The sequence below is a fragment of the Numenius arquata genome, chromosome 7 (genome assembly GCF_964106895.1).
Source record: "Numenius arquata chromosome 7, bNumArq3.hap1.1, whole genome shotgun sequence".
Classification (NCBI taxonomy): Eukaryota; Metazoa; Chordata; class Aves; order Charadriiformes; family Scolopacidae; genus Numenius; species Numenius arquata.
Genome location: NC_133582.1, coordinates 59180308 through 59202439, shown reverse-complemented (window position 1 = coordinate 59202439; position 22132 = coordinate 59180308). Strand labels below are relative to the sequence as shown.

The window sequence follows — 22132 nt, the reverse complement described above, 5'->3', positions numbered from 1 at the left end:
AAGTAAAGGCTTTTCTGTATGAAGGAAAAGTACAGCTGATTGTAACACAGCTGTTATAAGTGTCCAAGTGTGTGTAGTGTATGGCACGTGGTTTCTTCTGTCCTCGTTTTTCTTCTAAGCAGAAGTATCATGTCTTGGTTGATACAGCTGACCTTGAAATAAAATTTGCTCTTCAAATAAAGTACTTCAGAATAGATCTCTTCTTTTTGTTTTTGGTTTTTTTCCCCCTTTGACCAGAATTATTGCATTATATTAACGATGTGTTTTTAAAGAGCACATGAAACAAAACATCCTTAGTTCAGATCATCAGAAGTGGATGTTAGTTGAAGAATAATTTCCCTTCAATGAGATTACACAGTTTCAAGAGGAAACTTGCAGAGTTTGCATCTTTCTGGAACATCAGCAAAGCGCAAAGCATTACATTAAAATCCTGGTTATCGCTTTATGTATGCTTCCTGCCCCTCCCCCCCAATCAGATTTGGATCTTGATCAGTTAAGCGGTATTAAAAAAACCAAAACAGAGTACTTGTTCAGACAGTTCCATGCTGATACTCTAAAGGGTCCTTATCTTGTCTACTTCTACCATCACATTATCTGATCATCTCTCAGCTTCCAGTGATTTCGTTATCCCAGTAAGATGGGGAAATGGGTTTTATCTCCCTTCTGAAGATGTAGACATTGACGATTCATTCCTGTTCAAGGTTGTGTTGTTTCAGGAGCGATGTAATGGGAGGCTACAGCCCGGCAGCGAGGAAAAGCCGTGTCCGTCGCAAATCCCCAGTGCGGAGGATGCTGAGGCTCGTCTCCTGGGCATGTTCCAGTTGGGCCTCATTTAGCTTTTGCAGCCTTTTGAACGGGCTGCAGATCGGACCGAGACTCCTGCGTTCGTTGTTCCGCATCTCATCTGTGCTCTTTATTGAAGGCTACAGTTGAGGAAGGTTTTGCCAAAACACGCAGGCTGAATCAGTCAACTCTCTGAACGATGCCTGAATCATTTTTTTTTTATTATTATTTTGAGAGAGAGATTGGTTTTCATTGTCTTCTAGGTGAAACTGGAATGTTTGGTGAGAGAATTTTGACTATGCATTAGTGTAATCCATTTGCCTACGCATGATTTTAAGCCATTTGATGGAATAACATTGTATCTGTACGAGCTGCCTTACCAGAACGTGCAGCTTCCACAGGGGGAGTGATTTACACGGCCGTGTGTCCCCAGGGATTACAAGCCACTGGGCACCGACCAGAAGCAAAAGAAACGGGGTCTTCTTGGTTACCGACCTTCTCTAAAAGAGAGAACCCAAGCATACGGAGGGCAAATGAGAGACAACGGTAGAGTTCCTGAGACTCCTCTTTCCTGTTACGAGCTATTAATTGGTGTGTTGTGTAGTTGAGAAGCTTCCTCTGCCCTTGCTTTGGAGGCTGTTGCGTTTGGTTCAGATGAAACCCGCTACGGACACACGTTGCGCAGGTTTTGTTGCTGGGGGCAGGGCACAGAGTAAGAGGAGTGTGTGGGTTTTGTGCTGCTTTTGCTGTGATAGACTGGATATTTTTGATGCTCCAAGGGCTGGAGCACCTCTCCTTTGAGGAGAGGCTGGGAGAGTTGGGGTTGTTCAGCCTGGAGAAGAGAAGGCTCCAGGGAGACCTTTGAGCCCCTTCCAGTCCCTAAAGGAGGCTACAGGAGAGATGGGGAGGGACTCTTCATCAGGGAGGGGAGCGATAGGACGAGGGGGAAGGGTTTGACACTGAAAGAGGGGAGACTGAGATGAGATCTCAGGAAGAAATTCTTTGCTGTGAGGGTGGTGAGACCCTGGCCCAGGTTGCCCAGAGAAGCTGTGGCTGCCACATCCCTGGAGGGATTCAAAGCCAGGCTGGATGGGGCTTTGAGCAAGCTGGTCTGGAGGGAGGTGTCCCTGCCCAGGGCAGGGGGTTGGGATTGGATGAACTTTAAGGTCCCTCCCAACCCAAACCATTCTGTGATTCTATGATTTCAGACACGCTGGTGAAAAATAAAGTTTCATCAACGGGTCTAGAGAAGGCTTTACGCTGATGAAATTCTGTGTCACAGTTCACTACAATAATCACGCCATAATTTAGAAATTCAGGAGTTAAGTTGGGCACCTCAGGTGACATCCTGCTTGCAGGGATGCGAATGGAAAAAAATTAATTGCCTCAGACCCAAGAATTCCGAGTAAATGAGCAGAAGTATGTAAATGCAGAGAGGCAGAACCTCTCAGTATTGTTCCTGAAAAGAGTGACTTCTACTAATAAAGCCAAAAGTGACAATAAAGGTGATTATAAGCCAGAAGAGATAGATATTAGCCTCATTAGGAGCATGGGACCAGGAGCAGTCAGTGAGTGAGACCTGTAACTGGTGCTTCTGAGCAGGGCAGAACAAATGCTAATTGAAGTAGTTCCCTGTTTGGAATGAAGGAAGTCAGCAGGAATGGGATGGCGCGCGGAAGGTGATGGCGTATTTTAGACATACTGTTTGAACGTAGCACCATCTACTGGCTACAGGGGTTTTCGTTGGGGTTTTTTGGTTTTGTTCTTGTTTTTAAGCAAAACCATTTAAATCTCCGCAACATTTCAAGTGAGTTTAAAAGTTAATTTGCTGGTATTTATTTTAAAGTAGAACCGTCTCAGAATGTATGGATGCAGCTCAAAGTTAGGAAAAATGATACAAAAGAGGTTCCCTCCCTTATTTACTAGAGCTAACTGTAACGCCGTAGACACGTGCTCTGATTTTTACTAAAAACAACTGGAAAAGGTGTAGGGGTAGCGCACTGCTGGAATTTTTTGATATTCTGTCTGTTTAGAACGTGTGTGAAAAGGCGAGAAGTGTTTCTTCTTTTTGATTTACTTACACGCACATTTCTCCATTTATATTTTCTCTGCTGCAAGTGGTTGTAGCAAGAATGGAGTTACTTGGTTTATCTGTAAAATCACAGAACCACAGAATGATGTGGGGTTGGAAGGGACCTCTGGAGATCATCCAGTCCAACCCCCTGCCAGAGCAGGTCCACCCAGAGCAGGTTGCACAGGAACGTGTCCAGGCGGGTTTGGAATGTCTCCAGAGATGGAGACTCCACCACGTCTCTGGGCAGCCTCTTCCAGGGCTCTGCCACCCTCACAGGAAAAAAGTTCCTCCTCGTATTCAGATGGAACTTCCTATGTTCAAGTTTGCACCCGTCACCTCTTGTCCTGTCACTGGGCACCACTGAAAAAAGACTGGCCCCATCCTCCTGACACCCACCCTTTAAGTATTTATAGGTGTTGATCAGATCCCCCCTCAGTCTTCTCTTCTCCAGACTAAAAAGACCCCAGTCCCTCAGCCTTCCCTCGTAAGAGAGATGCTCCAGGCCCCTAAAATATCCTTTATTGGCTGAACTGAGCTGTAGGTGGAAGGCGAGTAAAATGACCCGCCGTTGCCGTGCGGTACCTTTATACAAGTGAAACATCTTCAGTCATTAAGAACACTTTCTAACCTCTGTGTTTGGTTCTGTGTATGTACCCAGGTGTTACGTTTCATTGAGAATTTAAACTTTGGATATTCCCGTTTAAGCAAGTAACGGAGTGGATAAAGCCCATTTGTCAAGTAGCTTAAGCTTTATGCTGATTCACTTTAGGGTTTGCGCTGATTCTTCTTCACGGGGTTACTTTTGGTAGATGGAAATGTCAGCTCACTTTCTATTCTCAGCTATGATTATATATAATTATATATATATTATATCATTTTATATATTTTTATATACAGATATATATATACAGACCAGGCTGGATGGGGCTTTGAGCAACGTGCTCTGGTGGGAGGTGTCCCTGCCCAGGGCAGGGGGTTGGGACTGGATGATCTTTAAGGTCCCTTCCAACCCAAACCATTCTACGATTGTGTGATAATTAACTTTCATAAAAAGAAAGAGCCTTTCACGAGGCCCACTTTCTTGTTTTGTTTTGGGTTTTTTTTTGGTTTTTTTTAAATAACAGCCAACGTGGATACAACTCTATGAAACTGAGTCCTTGCGAAGATCTGTGGTATCTTCTGCGATGTGAGTCCTTCCTTCAGAAAACGTTCACTAATACTGCATTTTAAAGATCTTTTCAAGATTATGGGCCAAAGTCAGTCTGCGCTTGGGGGAATTTCCACTGGTGTGACCAGGTAATAACTGGCTGATGTGCAGAGGTACCTTCTAGCACTGGTTAGTAATTAAAGAAATCATGCAAGAAAATTCACTGTATAATGTGTTAAGAACCACTGTAAGATCTTCAGTTTGGCACATGTTGTCCTTGGTTCCATCAGCCCGGAGCCGTGGCAGCTCCCGCAGCCCTTCTCCCCCATCTCCAAATCTCCAAACTCTTTGGGGCCTGATTTCGGGTTACACTGTGCGTTTTTCGAGCAGCTTTGTTGCCCTGTGTACGCAAGCCCTCTCTATGCTCCTGCCTCTTGGTAAACTGAGCAAATTTTGCTCAATTGTTGCGACGTGCTTTCTAATTACAGCGAATTCTGGTTCGTGTCCGTGCTGGACGATCCGGTAGCCAAAGAGTTTCAGCTGATCACGTAATTAGTGGGCAGGTTTGGAGTAGCTGGCTGGCTCTCTGCACGTACTCCTCATTTTTCTGTTCCTGTGCTTGCTGGAAAATAGCACAGCGTAGCACTGAGAGTTTTAAACCACCCTAGCAAAATTCAGGTTGTGCTTTGGTTTGCATTTGGAAAAGGGAAAAGAAATAATTCCCGTCTTTAGAAACACTGAATGTAAGTGGGAAATACTAAAAGTTATGATTTAAAAAAAAAAAAAAAAACAAACCAAAACAAACCTTTATTCAGCCTGAAATCCTAGGAAGGCATCCGTACATTGATTCAGTTCTGTGAATGGAAGGTTGCACAAACTCATTAACCAAAGTGCTATTAACGGTGTTCTGGGCAGATGTTACCGCGCTCGTTAGCACAGCACCTCTGTCGCTGACATCTGGAATGGGAGTTATTACAAGATGAGGTTACACAGTATCGGTGCGTTTGCATTTTAGAAACGTTTCCAGGGCCTGGTGCGTTCAAAGCATCCTCCCGAGGCATCAGCTCCAGCCGCTGGGCAGGTTTTGTGCACAGAGATCTTTGTGAGATGTGAGAAAGGAACCGGTTCAAGTGGAGCAGGCTTTAAACAACACAGCGGTCCCCGGCAGCGCGGGCTGTCAGCCGCTTGGGTGCTCGGGTAACAGAAACTATGGAAATACTGGAACTTCAAATGCAAGCGGGAAACTGAAAACAGGGGTTTTTTAAGTACAGTGGTCAGGCACCTGGAAACGCGTGGGGTATCACTCTGGCACGACGCTGAGCACTCAAAACGCCAGCTTGCTCTGCGAAATGACTTGGGAGGACTATCGAAAGGTGAGGAGGAATCTAGGCAGAGAGCTGCTAACAGCTACGATTTGGCAATCAGCGTCCCACAGTGGCAGTAAACGGCAAAATGAGCTCCATTTTCTTGCCATTCAGCATTAGTGCACGTAAATTGAATATTGCTCAGCAGAACAGGAAGTCATGATGTTTATTTTTGGTTAAAAAAAACCCCAACAAACCCCTAAACTTCAATGGCTGAGCCAAAGGGACATTTGTATCCGTTACCAGAGCTCAGCTGTGGCAGGAACTGAGATGTCTTTCACAGCTCTAAGGGAAGAAGACAGTGGTTGGCTGTAGGAAACTTCAGAAAACCTGGAATTTTCTTTGTTCAAAAACTACTTGGCAGCTGGGAGGTGCTACCGGTTCATTGGAGCAACAGGTGATGGAAAAAAAACCTCATCTATGAAGTTTTTACAAATACTTTCAGATTTGATCATAGAATCAGAGAATGGTTTAGGTTGGAAGGGACCTTAAAGGTCATCTAGCTCTCTGGATTGAGAGCAGCCCTGAGGAGGACTTGGGGGTGCTGGTGGACGAGTAGCTCAACATGAGCCAGCAACGTGTGCTCAGAGCCCAGAAAGCCAACTGCATCCTGGGCTGCACCAAAAGAAGCGTGGCCAGCAGGGAGAGGGAGGTGATTCTGCCCCTCTGCTCCACTTTGATGAGACACCACCTGGAGTACTGTGTCCAGCTCTGGAGTCCTCAGCACAGGAAGGACATGGACCTGTTGGAACAGGTCCAGAGCAGGGCTACAAAGATGCTCAGAGGCCTGGAGCCCCTCTGCTGTGAGGACAGGCTGAGAGAGTTGGGGTTGTTCAGCCTGGAGAAGAGAAGGCTCCAGGGAGACCTTAGAGCCCCTTCCAGTCCCTAAAGAGGCTAAGGAGAGATGGGGAGGGACTCTTGATCATTTATGTGAATGGGGCCAGTCTTTTTTTTCAGTGGTGCCAGTGACAGGATGAGAGGCAACGGGGACACACTTGAACATAGGAAGTTCCATCTAAAAGAAGTTCCTCCTCATGTTACTTTGAGGGTGGCAGAGCCCTGGAACAGGCTGCCCAGGGAGGTGGTGGAGTGTCCTCTGGAGACATTCAGACCCCACCTGGACACGTTCCTGTGCAACCTGCTCTGGGTGGACCTGCTCTGGCAGGAGGTTGGACTAGATGATCTCCAGAGGTCCCTTTGAACTCCATGTCATTCTGTAATTCTGTAAACGATGTTTAAAAGCAGAAGGTACCGTTCACAAGGGATGAAGCGCCGCCTTCTCTCCTAGAGACACTCAGCAGCTCTTAGAGTCTTGTTCCCAAAAAGGAATCTTGTGGTCCCATTGGCTCCATCAAAAAATTGTAGAATTTGGGGTTTGCATCATTCGTGAGCCCAGTGAAGAATCAGAGATGGGGGGTTTGTGCATGAGGTAGCAAAAAAATTATAGAAATATATATATATATTTTAATGACTACAAGATTGTTGCATTGAAGTTCACCAAACTTCATGACTAATACACATCTTTTAAAATAACGCTTCTGGATATTCCTTTCATTTAAATAAACTCTGCAATCGCCTTCAACATTCTTCCCATTTTCAAGTCTCATACCTGCACGCAGCATTGCGATTTAATTGATACACTTCTCTTCTTCAACCGTTACGCCTTTGGACCTTGGAGAAAAAAAAAAAAAAAAAAAAAATGTAAAAAGAGACTTTAATGATGCAGCCCCTTTTTATGGTAAAGGTTAAGAAACAATTTTAGTGAACGTCTGCTTTGCTGGTATGCAGAAACACAACTTTAAGTGAAAAAGTGTTTATTTCTGTAAGAAAATGTGCCATTTTGGTCAGCGTATCCTACAGCACTCTCTTTTCTAGATCAAAAACATACTAATGCTTTGCAGAATATATTTATGTAAGCACTTAAAACTATGTCTTTTTTTTAGATCACACTTTGGAAATCCATATTGCAAACATTATAGTCTTATTTTTACAGGATGGGTAGTTTTATAGTGCATAACAGCATTTATTAATCGTTTCAATTTCTTAAACATATTTGCCCCATCTGTAGTTCCCTGCTGTCTGAGCACAAATGGTATTGGCGCTGTATTTTGGACTTGATAAAGTAGAAAAAAAGATCTGAACTCCGAGTAGGTTCAACTGGGAGAAACTGAGGCTGGATGGAAGTTAAACCATCGCTGTCTTCTCTGGTTTTTACCCTTTTCTCCCTAAAGATACCTGTGCATCTAGCAGTCCTCTTTTATATTAAAAGGTTTTATATTAAAAGCCATAATGTAGCAAAGGCAAGATGGAAAGGGTAGAATATGCTATTGTGGCTGCAGCGGGAGACCAAAGAAGGAAATGGTTTTTAAAAGAAAAGAGAGTAGAGATGGGAACGGTGGCGTGAAATTAAAGATGAACATAAAGGAGCAGCACCCACACGCAGCGCCAAAATCAGCCGGGGCATGTCCCAGCACCACCAAAGGAGTCCTACTGGCACCAGAAAAGTGTCTAAATGCGCTGAAATGGAAAGAAAAGAAATACCACAGACGATGCGAGAAGAGTAGAACGCTTTCTGCTTGAGACGTCGCAAAAAAAAGGTTAGTTGTAACAAAAATGTTTAATTAAATGACTCCAGTGAATGACTGTCTGCGGTCAGGCAAAGGAATGCAACAGGAGATCGTGGGACAAAACAGGGAAATGATCAGGAACAGGGATGAACTGGGTGACGGTGCAGTTAGTGGAAGAAGAACAGGGCTTGACTCCACGCAAGCTGAGAAAGCCAGCGGTGGGATACTCTTCCCTATAAATTACTGGAATAGCTCTTAGGAATTTTATGCATTTTTCCCCTCACTGGAGACTGAAAGGAAGAAATCAGACAACAACGTTTGGGGTATTTCATGCTGCTTCATTGGACAAGGGTGGACTAGAGAGTGATGCCCAAACTACTGTATCTGTGATGGGTGTTTTGAACTCTACATGTACCTGAACTTTGTTCCCGCAGAGGACTCCGGTATAACCGGGACGACAAGAGCACACGTTGGGCAACACGCACTTGCCTCCAAACAGACACTTCTGGTTGCACACAGCTAAAACGAGAGAGATACGGATGTGGCTTTAGTCATGGAAAGAACTTGGTGAAGGAAAAGCGGCTGCTATCTCTACATACTTATTCTGCCAGCTTTTTGCTAGGTATTTTCACAGGGAAACACCCCTCAATCTATGGAGGCTTCGCAGTCATATGGAGCCGACAATGTTCTTATGCCCCTCCCACCCGCTACGTGCTTTGATGCAGAATTACGGGAACATGCTGAGGGCATGAAGGAAACTGAGACAGAGACATGAGTAAGGTGGTTTTTAATGCATCCGACTATTTCAAGCCTCTCGGGGCTGTTGCAGCAGCATAACGGTGTTATAACGAGCCACTGCGTACTGCCCTGGTCCCCAGACTATCATCATACCATCAGAACCTGGGGGTGCTGGTCAACAGCCAGCTGAGTATGAGCCAGCAGCGTGCCCAGGTGGCCAACAGCATCCTGGCCTGTATCGGGAACAGTGTGGTGGAAGGAAGTGCCCCATCCCTGGAAGTGTTAAAGGCCAGGCTGGATGGGGCTTTGAGCAACCTGCTCTAATGGGAAGTGTCCCTGCCCATGGCAAGGGCGTTGGAACCAGATGATCTTTAAGGTCCCTTCCAACTCTAACCATTCTATGATTCTAAGAAAGTGACAGTCCCCCTGTACTGGACACTGGTGAGGCCACACCTCAAATACTGTGTCCAGTTTTGGGCCACTCACTACAGGAAGGACATTGAGGTGCTGGAGCGGGTCCAGAGAAGGGCAACGGAGCTGGTGAGGGGTCTGGAGAACAAGTCTTATGAGGAGCAGCTGAGGGAGCTGGGGGTGTTCAGCCTGGAGAAAAGGAGGCTGAGGGGAGACCTTCTCGCTCTCTACAACTCCCTGAAAGGAGGGTGTAGCCAGGGGGGGTCGGCCTCTTCTCCCAGGTCACAGGGGACAGGACAAGAGGAAATGGCTTCAAGTTGTGCCAGGAGAGGTTTAGATTGGATATTAGGAAAAACGTTTACACAGAAAGGGTTATTAAGCCTTGGAACGGGCTGCCCAGGGAAGTGGTTGAGGCACCATCCCTGGAGGTATTTAAAAGACGGGTAGACACACTGCTCAGAGATATGGTTTAGTGATGGGTTTTGTCAGTGTCAGGTTGATGGTTGGTCTCCATGATCTGAAAGGTCCCTTCCAACCTAGGTAATGCTATGATTCTATATTCTTCTGGAGGGTTTCAGAATGGGCAAAGGAATCTCTACTCTTTATCCTGCCTTTGACACAGATTTGGGTTAAAATACAACCAAGGTGCAGGACTTATAGGCTCTACGTATTGGTGTTCTTAACGGTGCTGAAGTAAGAGGTTTCAGGTCACATCATTCTTACGTGTTTGACACTGGATTCCTTCCCACTGCGGAGGACAATGACACGTACTCGGTCCGATACACTCCCCACCGTTCTTACACTCCTGAAGACAGATTGCTGCACAGACATCATCACAGGGTTTGGTTACATCCCAAGTGACTACTATTACTTATTATTTACATTTCAGGATGCCCACAAGTGGTTGAGTGCTTTCCCTACGCAAGAGTCACATCAAATTCACTGAAAATCCATCTAGGATCAACAAGTAGAAAGAGAAAGCCCTACAGCCAACATTGAGATGTTCTGATGCATCACAGACTGCCACAAAAGCCTGACATACTGAATTGTCAGCACCACTAAATATCTTTGGGGTTTTTTTCCAAATTTACCTTTTTAAAACCCACACCTTAGCGAGAGATCTTTTGTCTATCATGCAATTTAACACACGGTGAATCAACTCACGAACATTTGATCCAAAGTTATTTCCTAGGACCCATTTTTCTGCACGTTCATCCCTGCTTATTAAGCCATCATATAACCCACTATTATTTCTCCTTGGTTAACTGACTAGTTGATAATCAAATCCCTCTTCCACAGCGTCCAATAAGATCTCACCCCTGTCAATATCTGTAGTATTTTTTTCAATAAAACTTTCCAATAATTACAGAGAGTAATACAGGGAAAATTGTTTTTCCTCCGCGCCATTAGAGAGCTCATTGGCCATATCAATACCTGACCCTCGGGAGGGTAATATGGCAGACACTAACACTTTATCTGTTGGATTTCTACCGCCCATCCTCATGCTGATTTTTGTGCACACTCTGCTTTTATCCACGCTGCCACGTTTTATTTATGCACCATCAATATCTTCATTGAGATACAACACGACCCACAGCTCTGCTACCATCACAGTCCTATTTCTGCCTTTCCTAAAGAGCTTGTGCTGACTGCATCTTCTATTCCAATCATTTCCCACTATGTTTCCACAGTTTTCCAATCTTTCACTGTACTTCTTTTTCTATTAAAGAAATACGTCCTACAGCACAAATTGAAATTCTTTTCAATTTCCTTTTCACTCAGCTCTTTGCAGAAATACAGATGTTTCTTATTTAGACAATAATTAAGAGAGAAACAAGTATTATTTGCCATACAAGAATTTAGAAGATATTTTGGTCTCATGGTTTAGCCTAAGAACCGTGTGGGATTAGTTCTCCATCCTACATTTTGCTGCCAAGTTATAGACCATTATTTTTTCAATATGTGTATATTCTTGAGTTATTTGGCATTAACTTCATATTACTTCTGTGGGCAGAGCTGTCCTTTAGACATACACTACTTTTAAGTTATGGTTCTCCTATTAACTACAAGATACTTACGAGTGTTGCATCTTTTTCCTCTCCATCCTGAAGGACAAGAGCAGACGTTTGGCCCCACACACCTTCCTCCATTCATACACCTTGGCTCGCAGACACCTTAAAAATCAAAACCACCTGCTGTTTAGTATATTTAACCGATTACGGAATAATTTATTGGTTACCTGCGGGTCCCGGAAGGCTTTTAATGCTGGCTTACTTTTTTCACATCTTCTGCCTGTGTACCCATCAGGACAAGTACAGATGTTATTTCTCATGCAATGACCACCGTTCTTACAAGGTGGGCTGCAGACAGCTAAAAGATACAAATAGGAGGAGAAGATAAAAAGAGATCAAGGTTGGCAACTGTGTTTGTACACAAGTAACTAGAACTACGTAACATAAAATCATAGAATCACAGAATGGTTAGAGTTGGAAGGGACCTTAAAGATCATCCAGTTCCAACCCCCTGCCATGGGCAGGGACACCTCCCACCAGACCAGGTTGCTCAAAGCCCCATCCAGCCTGGCCTTGAACACCTCCAGGGATGGGGCAGCCACAGCTTCCCTGGGCAACCTGTTCCAGTGTCTCACCACCCTCACAGCAAAGAATTTCTTTCTAATATCTAATCTAAATCTCCCCTCTTTCAGTTTAAAACCCTTCCCCCTCATCCTATCACTACATTCCCTGATAAAGAGTCCCCAGTGGAACTAGTTTAAAAGTTCAAAAAACTGCTGAAAAAGCTGAGTGGAAGACAAGGCAAATTTTGAGTCTCCCTTCTCCTTGGACATTCACTGAACCAGCCATCAAATCTAAAAAATAATGTAATCATCTCTGTTGTGCACCACTTCTCAGGTACGTGACTTGATTGTGAGTTTTGTGTCTTAAGGTAACAATGTTTTCTCACAGATTTGCTCATCATGGCAGCTAAGAGGGGAGAGGGGAAAAAAAAGGAAAAAAAATAAAATTACCATTCTGACACTGGGCACCAAAGAATCCACGTGGACAGAGGCAAACATCTGGCTTAGTACAGGAACCACCATTGAGACACACAGGGTCACACATCGCTGCGGAAAAAAGGTCAGAAAAAGTGGGAAGCATGACATCCAAACAAAGTCTATAAAATAGGTACTTCTGTTGCAAGGACAGGAATTCAAACACCTCAGACAACTGCAGGTAGCACTAGAATGAATCACAGAATGATATGGGGTTAGAAGGGACCTCTGGAGATCATCTAGTCCAACCCCCTACCAGAGCTTGTCCACCCAGAGCAGGTCCCACAGGAACGTGTCCAGGTGGGTTTTGAATGTCTCCAGAGAAGGAGACTCCACCACCTCTCTGGGCAGCCTGTTCCAGGGCTCTGCCACCCTCACAGGAAAGAAGTTCCTCCTCGTGTTTAGATGGAACTTCTTATGTTCAAGTTTGTGCCCATTTCCTCTTGTCCTGTCACTGGCACCACTGAAAAAAAGACTGGCCCCATTCACATAAAATCTTTACCCAAAATTTAGAATTTAGAATTAGACTTTCTAGGGGTGCTGCTGGCAGCGGAACCAACATGCAGAGACATCGCTACTGTCTGAGCCACGCGGTTCCAAATTTCAAACTCCGGGAGACCCTAGGGATGCTCTCCCAGGAAGGTGGAAGTCGCCGGGGTGTTACCTGTACTGCACGTCGGTCCGTACCACCCATGTTTACACTGGCAGATGTCTGGAGTAAGACATTCCCCACCATTTTCACAGTGCCTGTTACAAACCACTACATCCGGGAAGTTGGGCAGAAACAAAGGAGAAAAGTTGGGAGGGGAAAGGAGAGAGAGAAAGAGATACATTACAAATAGATTCATTTTTCAGTTCTTTCCTAAATATTAACACTGGAAATAACATACAATCCCACTAGCAGAACAGGAATTGCTGAACAGATTCATCCAGTCTCAAATCCATAAAAAGCTAACACCAGGCTATAAAGGTAAATAAAATATCTTTCCATGAAATTATCCAGGGCCTGGTTATATTCAATGCTAAAAATCTAGAAAATTTCAAATAAATTTAAAGGGAAATTCAATATTAAGAGACAAATAGACCACGTTACGCGATGGATTTGAAAGACTCCAAGAAAGTTGACTCAAGTGTCCTCTATCACTTCAGCAATTGCAGCTGCGTGCACAGAGTGACACGAGACTAACAAGCAAAGACACTAAAATTTCATGGCTGTGGAAAACCATGAGCCACCTCCTCAGGGCAACATCTCATTCTCTTTAGTATTGCTTAACAAAGAGCAGCATTATTATTTTTTTTTTAATTGAATTGAAACTAGAATAAGAAAAACTGAGAATGAAGAGTTCTGGGATTTGCGGAGGAGAGGAACAAAGGACTTGAGCCTCAATTCAGGGTCAATAAAGCAGTGGCACATTCAGGTGAATGATACATAAACAGCATGTCTACATTTGGACTCTGTATGATAAATATTACCAGTATGAAATCTACCGAAAATCTGGAGTTGCCAAATCGTAGCATGTAGAATTTGACATATAAAAGATAATTGATGAGACTAATTTCAACTTTTCAGCTATGATCACAGCAAATTTTCCAATTTCCATGCCAGGTAAAAAAAAGACCCCATAATGTGGTTCTGAATTAAGTTTCCCAGTTTCTCTGACTCACTATTCACTGATACCAACTTCTGAATGTACCCCAGCGTCTCTCCAATTTAAGATGCTAGAAGGTAAAAAGCTGTAAGACCATATTAAACATCTGTCATTGTCCTAAAGGTAGTATCACACACGCAGCATGCTCAAGGTGTCCATCACCGCGAATCATAAATAATAAACTATTTGCAATTTTTATAGTACTATCTAATAGTTGAAAAGCCCAAGTATGGGAGCCTTCAAAGAGGCACAGGTATGATGTCATTTGCTGGCATTAGACAGAGTTCATCAAAAATTTAAGCCCTAATTTGCTTTCTTGCTCCTGACGAACAGGAGGAATGGTGTGTGTTCTTCCCTTAGGCATCTTCGCTTACTTGTGTCACATCTTGGTCCCACAAAACCGTACGGGCAGGTGCAGAGATTTCTGGCCAGGCACGTGCCTCCATTCTGACAGGGTGGGTTACAATGTGCTGTAGACACAGAATTACGCTGTTCAAGAAATCACCTCTAAAAAGATGCACGGGTCAGTTAGGCTTTAGAAAAAGGGAAATGTTAATAATTGACAGCGAGCAAAGAACTGGAAATAAAATAAGGAGATGTATGCAATGCCTTTTGACAAGAATAAGTAACAAGAAGGACTGCCAACGGTGGTGGTCACCCTGAAGAAAAGAAATCTCCAGACAATTTCCAGACAGGACTTCGGGAGTGTTTAGTTTAGAGGCATCGACATGCACTGGTGAACTCCTCTACTTACTGCGAAAGCTAAATTTAGGAATATCCAATCACAAACAACATTTACAGTGTATATCAAAAAAAAGCAGGGTATATACCAACTCAAAGAGTTCTGTTCAAGTAAAAGTAAAGAATTTTTTTGCTGTCAGAATGAACAGTCACAGAAGTTATTTACAGCATCCTTTGGGTATGTATGGTTTCAAAGGCGAAAAATATTCTATTTACCTTCCTCACAAGCAGAGCCACCGTATCCTGGCAGACATTCACAGACGTTGGGCTTAATGCATTTCCCATGGTTTTTGCAATCAGGTCTGCATAGAGCTGTGCAAAAAAAAATCAACAGTGATCTTCAAACCATAAATCTGTGGAAATGAGTTACCACAGGCTAAATCAAAGTGCCACACTCACCAGCCTGACAGTTATAACCAGCGTAACCAGGCTTGCATTTGCAAATATTGGGTGCCACACACTCCATATTTTTGCCACATGTTTGTCTGCATCTTGCTGGAAGGCAGTGAAGAAAACAGAGAGAGGAATAAGGAAAATGAAAGTGGTATTTCGGCCCAGCTGTGTCTTGTCTGACATAACGAACAGCTCGCAGAGAATCCATTGGGTCCCTGCCCATAAGTGGGGGAGCCTGAGACACATCAGAAAAAATATTTCTAAGCGCATCCATGCAACTAAAAGCCTGTAGGCTCTGCCAGTATTAATAATGAAAATGAGAAAGTTAAATACTCTCAACATTTCACTGATCACACAGTAACAATGTACTTTGTTATAAAGATGTCACAAGACACTTTTCTGCAAAGCCTTTAGTGTGGTTATTTGCAATACCTCTGCAAGTGAAGCCATCCCCGTAATAACCATAAGGACAACGGCCACACTTCACGCTTCCATCCTGATCTGGCTCACAAGGTACCCCAGGAAAACAGGGCAAACTGGTACAGGTTACTGCTTTAGGAAGCACTATCTCACTCAGTTCCTCAGGAAGCAGTTTTGGTGGGACAGTGGCCTCCACAAGGACAAAAGGTAAAGGGCTTGCTTTATGCTTGGCTAATAGGCGCTGAACTCTGTGAGCTTTTCCACCTTTAAAGACTTTGCTTGGCAAAGAAAGCCTTTTGCTTATATTTGTTCTGCTGCTAGGAGAAGTCTTCCTGCTGATCTCAAAGTAACTGTAAGCCTCAGCTTGTGCCCTTGTTTTCTTCTCAGGTGATACAGCCTGGCTCCTTGAAGATGCAGCACGTGCTGAAGAACTCTCCTCCACATTAGCAAGGTGACCACTGATGATGCTGAGAGCATGAGCAATGTTTCCAGTAACAGGAGGTTGTACAGAAGCACTTCTCTGAGAACTAAGTGACTTCCAAGCAGTGATTGTTTTCACAGTGGAAGCTGGTGGAGTGTTGCTACTGACCATTTGTGTAGAAATAAACCTCTCAGGAACATCTGTAGAACTGGGAATATAGCGTGAGATGCTTAAAGCTTTCTCAAAGGATGGTTGTTGAAAACCTACAGCATGTCAGAAAGAAAGAGGGGGGGAAAAGTACAGGAATGTTATGAAACTCTTTTTTCCTTCTGAGGGTGAGGAATGTCTTCTGAATAGAAAAACGTACAGCTGATTCATTCTGTGCTTCAGGAAGCCTCTCCATGTGCTACATCAGAATATAGGTATGCACTAGAACCTAACTCCTAGCTGGCAGAACTGGAGAAGACCAAGGTATTCTGGCTGCGTCCTTCCCCACCTTCACCATGGCCTTTTCTTGGCTGGAAGGTAAGGAGAAAGCACCATACATATATGAGGCAGAAAGCAGAGATTTTCCCATACTGGGTCAATAAAGAGCTTTACTATCAGAGCAAATTACCAGCTCCATATTCTGCTTTCAACTAGATAAATGAAACGTCGTTTAAAGATACTTCTTATGGGACTTCAGCGTGTCTCAGTGCTAGTAACAAGCTTAGAGTCTAGAAGCAGATATTTAATCACAAGCATGTACATGCTGATACTTACTGATACACCATGACCAGTATTTTAGGTGAATAACCCACCACCTTGTAGCAAAAGTATTACCATAGTTTACTCTCCACACTTTTTTCATCAACTTTCTTAAAGTTTCTGGGTGGGTTCATGTGTTTTATGAAGAGCAGAGACTGCCTCAGCCTCCTCGTGGAAAGGAGCGCAAAGTGAATGAAAAGCTCTTTATATTCTGCCCAGGAAAAGCGTGTGGGAAGGAGTATGGCACTGTAATCCCAGACTGGCAGGATGCCACATATATTTTAGCATTAGGGGGCAAAATGAAACTGGAGGAGCTGATCCAACCAAACTTAAGATCTGTCCCTAGCCCCCATTTAGAATGGTACCAGAAAATGGTCTACGAAAGTTTAACCTTTACTCAATCTTATTACAGAGTGAGTGCTGTCTCCCACTGCTGAAAAGCAAACCGTTTTGCAGCCAATGAAGAATTATCCAGCACTGGCAGCAGAGGGAAGGAGTTTTCCTCCTCCCTCGCTAGCAGCTCGGAGATAAAGGGAAAAGACACACCAGAATTTCCCACACAGAAAGCCCCAGCAGGCACAGAACTGGAAATGCCAGCCACGGCATTTATGGAGTTTTGGAATTAAGATATTCACTTGCCACATCCTTCACCTTTCCTTTGAGTTAAAGTAGGAAAATGGCATTCAACATAATGCCATAAACTTTTGCTTATCTCATATAACAGATGTCCCTATCCCCATGCTACCCATCTCATGTCAGTGGTTAGTCACAGAAACAAAAGGCAACAGTAAGAATGTTGTACATCACACTGTCAATAAAATGGCTTGACTGACCTAAGGGATTTGTTGATATTGACATTTCAGTCTCATTTTTCAGATCATATTACAACCCCAGTAATGAATTAAACTGAGTCAAACTGAAAAATTAAAGTGAATAACATAAAACTGACTAGAATCTTTATTTGCCAGCTATATTCTTATCAGTATGTGAATCAGAAATTCCATTTTCTTAAGGAAAAAAAATCACCTTTATTCCCTCCAATTTCTCCTGTGGAATCCTTTCTTTCATCGTTAGTGTCTTCAAAGCTTTCTAAAAACAGAAGATGTGAAGGCACATTAGTAGTTACTTTTGTTTCAACTGCAAATAAATTACAAGCAGGGTTAAAGGTTTAGTAGCCAAAAAAACCTCAAAATTCAGAAAGCAGAAAAAGAGTAAAAAGCGTTTCTTGAAAGTTTTTATTAGAGTATTTTAAAAGTACAAGTTACTCAGTAATTGTATTGTAAATAAATGTTTGGTCACCTTATTTGTCAAGTGCCTTGATTTGGGTAAATAGTTCTATGTTAAGCAATCTAATAGAAAAATGTTTTATCAATAATAGCTCATATTATGAAAATAATGCAGAAAAGAACCCCAAACCATTTCATTGCATTCTACTCGTGGTATTTTGAATCTATTTTTTTCTAGTCACCTGAAAAAGCGTTTTACAACTATGTGACCCCATGCAGTCTGATGTTGCCATCAGCTGAGACTCTGTCCCAGCCACCAGTAGAGACACCGTCCCATTTTGCCAAGTACTGAAAAATGTTCTGAGTTACTGTTAGAAACATGAAGCACAACCAAAGATATTTTATCTGAATTACAATAAGATAATAGCATTCTTCTGAAAAATAATTAATTTTACCGTAACATGACTTCCCATCTCCTTGCAGATTGTTTGGGCACGGACCACAATAGTAAGAACCAAAGGTATTGAAGCAAAATACTCCTGGGAAGCAAGGGCTGGACACACATTCGTCTACATCATCTTCACAATTTTTACCTGCATTGAAATACAGATTATTTTTTTATAATACTGTGTCACTAGGCTTTGACAGTGTGTTTATACAAGATGAAAGCAGAAGTAGGCTCTGAAGGGAGCCTACAGGAGAGCCGGAGAGGGGCTCTTTTCAGGAAGTGTAGGGACAGGACAAGGGGTAATGGTTTTAAATTGGAAGAGGGGAGATTTAGATTAGATATTAGGAGGAAATTCTTCACTGTGAGGGTGGTGAAGCACTGGAACAGGTTGCCCAGGGAAGTTGTGGATGCCCCATCCCTGGAAGTGTTTAAGGCCAGGCTGGATGGGGCTTTGAGCAACCTGCTCTAGTGGAGGTGTCTCTGCCCATGGCAGGGCGGTTGGAACTGGATGATCTTTAAGGTCCCTTCCAACTCTAACCATTCTATGATTCTATGAATGTGTGCAGCTGGTGAAATACAAAAAGGGCATCTATCAAGCGCAAGAAAGTATTTCAGTGCATTTAATAAGTACAGCTGACCAGGTTTGCTATTCACATTTTTTCATCTTAAATATCTTGCTTATTGCAGAATACAGAGAAGACGGGTTTGGGGACTGTGTGTTCGTCTACAGGCACAGGAGAAATCACACTGTAACCAAACTCATCCCACTCCTGTGTTTCACCATGTTGCTGAGTTCACCCCTGCAGAGCAGAACAGTGGAAATTTGCTCTCGCAATATAAATGACCCTTGTTATTCATGCAAGAAAAAAATCTTGAAGTACATCGTATAACTTTATCACAAGGCCATAAAATTTCTTCATGCTCTAACAGTAAGCTATTTACAGTCAAAAATTAAAAACAAAATGTAGACATAAAATTAGAATTTCCTACATATCACTAAATGTGATAAATATACGTAAATAAAGTAACAATTTACCTTGAAGCTCAGGTGGACATTCACAGTAATAGCTGTTTATTCCATCCACACATCTGCCAGTACCACACCGGTTAAGTTTACAGTCATCAGTATTCACTTGACAGAGATCACCTTCAAATCCAGCCACACACACGCAAAGGTATCTTCCACTTCCAGGTGGGAAATTAATGTTTGTCACACACGAGCCATTATTGAGGCAATCACAAGATTTTACACTGACCTACAAGACATGCCCAATAAGACAGTTTTCTTCTTTTGATCAACTGGCAATGAGTTTTGTAATTCGATATCTTAAACATCTTACTAGTAGGTGTCATTTTACCGTAATATTCATTACCTCTATTTCTACCTTAGTCTTTGCATTGCAGTCATCTGTCAAAGAAAATGTTAATTTATGGAGATTCACTGACACCGCTTTCCACAAAAGGAGACCTGAAGGGGAAAGACTGGCACCTTCTGGACCAGAATCCAATGTGAAATGAATAGCAGAGCCCTCTGGATCTGAAGCCAAAAACTGATACACAAAATCTTCTCCATAAAAAGTCTGTAGCATACCCTGAAAAGTTTCAAGCACTGGAGGCTGGTTGTCTGTAACAAAGGAGATATTTTCCTCTTTTAAGCAAAAGTTGCAATATACTTCTAAAACTTAAAAGGAGCATATCCTTCCATTAAGGAAGTCACATGTAATTATTTCTCTTAAATTCTAATGTCATTTGAATGGCACAGGAAAAACATATTTTCATTATAACTATAACAACGTAACCAAGAAAATACTTATACTACGCAACAGCTTGTAAGGATGCAGTGCATCTATACATAGAAAGAACTGGGAATTTATTGAATTTAACTACTGTATTTTTACTATGCAGAGATATTTTGCAGATGAAAGGAAAGGAAGGCATAAACTCAGAGGTGATTGGTGTTTCCTGTAACAAACGAATAGGCATTGTTAAGCAAGACTTGGGAACGGGCTGCAGGGACTATCTTGGCAAAACCAAGCGTGAGGTGATGGAATAAGTTCTTCACTCACTGTTCCTGGGAAGGATTTCAACCACACAAAAACTTACTCATGGCTAAGTCTTAGTCTATTTAGATGCCTGCACTGCTGAGCTCTGCCCTCTTTGGCAGGAATAACTAGATTTCTAGAGACTCCAGATGAAAACAAACACAAATGCAGCACCAGGACGAGATCTGTGAAAAGAGAGAAGCAGAAGCCCTGGGGAGAGTGTAGGTTTGGAAGCTGGGACATAGGGAGATGATTAAGATTGCTAAGTTTTTGGGTTACAGTGATTGCCCCAAGCAGGAACCCACCCACTGCGGCAGAAACAACGAAGGGAGAAGAACCTGTAATCAGCAGTTAGATTCTGACACCCTGTTCCTAATGTTATCCACTCTGGAGAAGAGGTTGTGCTCCTTGGTTTGGGGGAATTGCCCTTGGGTTACATTGTTCTCCCATTTCTGACTTTAGTGATATTGAATTCCAGTCTGTGGCTGTAACGTGGAAATCCCTTGACACCCTGACTGCTGGATGAGTTTCATTTCATTCAGTTTTCATTCTTTTGGAATAGGTAAAGCTACCTTGGCTTTCACTACAAGTTTGAACTAGGAAAAGATTCAGGAAGACAGGCACCAGAAGCCCCACTCATACAGGACCATTCCCAAGTCAGGCAGAGCCTTGCCAGCACATTCACCCATGAAAACACTGATGGAACACTTGTATTTGAGATGTGATGGACTTGGGTCAATGGGGCAGCCTGGATGGCTACTAGTGAAGCCCCAAGAGATGTCCCATTCGGTGAAGGGAACAATATGATTTGTATATCCAAAGACTAAGATCCGAGCCAAAAGAGCTACAACTTCTAGGACAGAACTTTGTACTACGGAGAAGGAAAATGAAGAATCCAGCCTTGGGTCTTCTTTTCATAGTGTGGTTTCTAACTGGACTGAACTATGACAGCTTTGGATATACTTTCAAGTATTTGTTTAGGCCACGTATCTATGCCATTGATGTGGATTATGTCCAAATATTAAGCAGCTAATAAATATGACATGCCATTTAATTCAATTTGTGTTCCCGATTGGTATCAGAGGGATTTGTTGGAAAATACCTTTTATTCCTAATGTTGAAGACAAACATTTATGGATGTAGATGTGCCAGTTATCAAAACTCTTCAAAGTGCTAATTAGGCTGAGAGCTGTTAATTTTCATTAGATATTTGTAATGGCTACTGGGGAGGGGCAGGGCAAGAAAAAAAATAAAAAAGCCTGGCTTCCACATGTATGGTCTGTAAAACAAAATACCATTTTCAGAAATTAGGAGAAATGTCAGATGAAAACCAAGATCAAATTACAAGCTAAAGTAGTCGGTACTAAGCTTTAAGTGAAACACTTCACTAGTGAAACCTAAAATTTCACTATTTCCATAAATTAAAAATCTTAGTAGATTTTCAACTTCTTGCTATCGAAAAAAAACCCAAAACTATTTAGAACTTACTTACTTTCAACAACTGACCAAGTTAACTTGGATACGTCAGGTCTGCAGAGTAAGCAAGGGCTGTTTGGGTTGGTGTCACCTTCACCATAACAGAGTCCATCTATGTTGCATGTTTTCTCCTTTTAGAAAAATGACAAGGTGATTCATTAATTTTTGGTTATCAAACAGCAAATCTGGATGAATTTGTAAAGTGTCAAATAAAATCAAATCTATTCTGCACTTCCACTAAACAGCTAAGGTTGTTTTTAAATCTAAACAACTGACAGCACGTTTGGGTTTATTTGTTAACTAGATGAAGTGCTTTTGGTTTAATTTTTTTTTTTTGGTATTTCAAAACTGTCTCATCCCAATTCTCTTTCTGTGCTTACTGTTTCTGTACATGGAAAATCCCTGTTGGAAACAAGAACAGCGTAAGTTCTGCTCA

The 22132-nt window shown here is 42.7% G+C and overlaps 1 protein-coding gene across 1 annotated transcript in view; it reads right to left on the bottom strand.

Moving 5' to 3' along the window:
- Window positions 1-8263: 8263 nt before the first annotated feature.
- VWDE (von Willebrand factor D and EGF domains) overlaps window positions 8264-22132 on the bottom strand; it is a 38473-nt gene continuing 24604 nt past the window's right edge. The window contains exons 16-30 of the mRNA XM_074150160.1: window positions 21713-21827; window positions 19552-19802; window positions 19215-19434; window positions 18186-18323; window positions 17531-17593; window positions 15349-16020; window positions 14923-15018; window positions 14740-14835; window positions 14157-14252; window positions 12798-12893; window positions 12110-12205; window positions 11359-11454; window positions 11163-11258; window positions 9808-9903; window positions 8264-8454 (exon numbers count right to left, since the gene is read on the bottom strand). Of these exons, the coding sequence (XP_074006261.1) occupies window positions 8264-8454; window positions 9808-9903; window positions 11163-11258; window positions 11359-11454; window positions 12110-12205; window positions 12798-12893; window positions 14157-14252; window positions 14740-14835; window positions 14923-15018; window positions 15349-16020; window positions 17531-17593; window positions 18186-18323; window positions 19215-19434; window positions 19552-19802; window positions 21713-21827 (2418 nt within the window). The remainder of the gene's footprint in view (window positions 8455-9807; window positions 9904-11162; window positions 11259-11358; window positions 11455-12109; window positions 12206-12797; window positions 12894-14156; window positions 14253-14739; window positions 14836-14922; window positions 15019-15348; window positions 16021-17530; window positions 17594-18185; window positions 18324-19214; window positions 19435-19551; window positions 19803-21712; window positions 21828-22132) is intronic.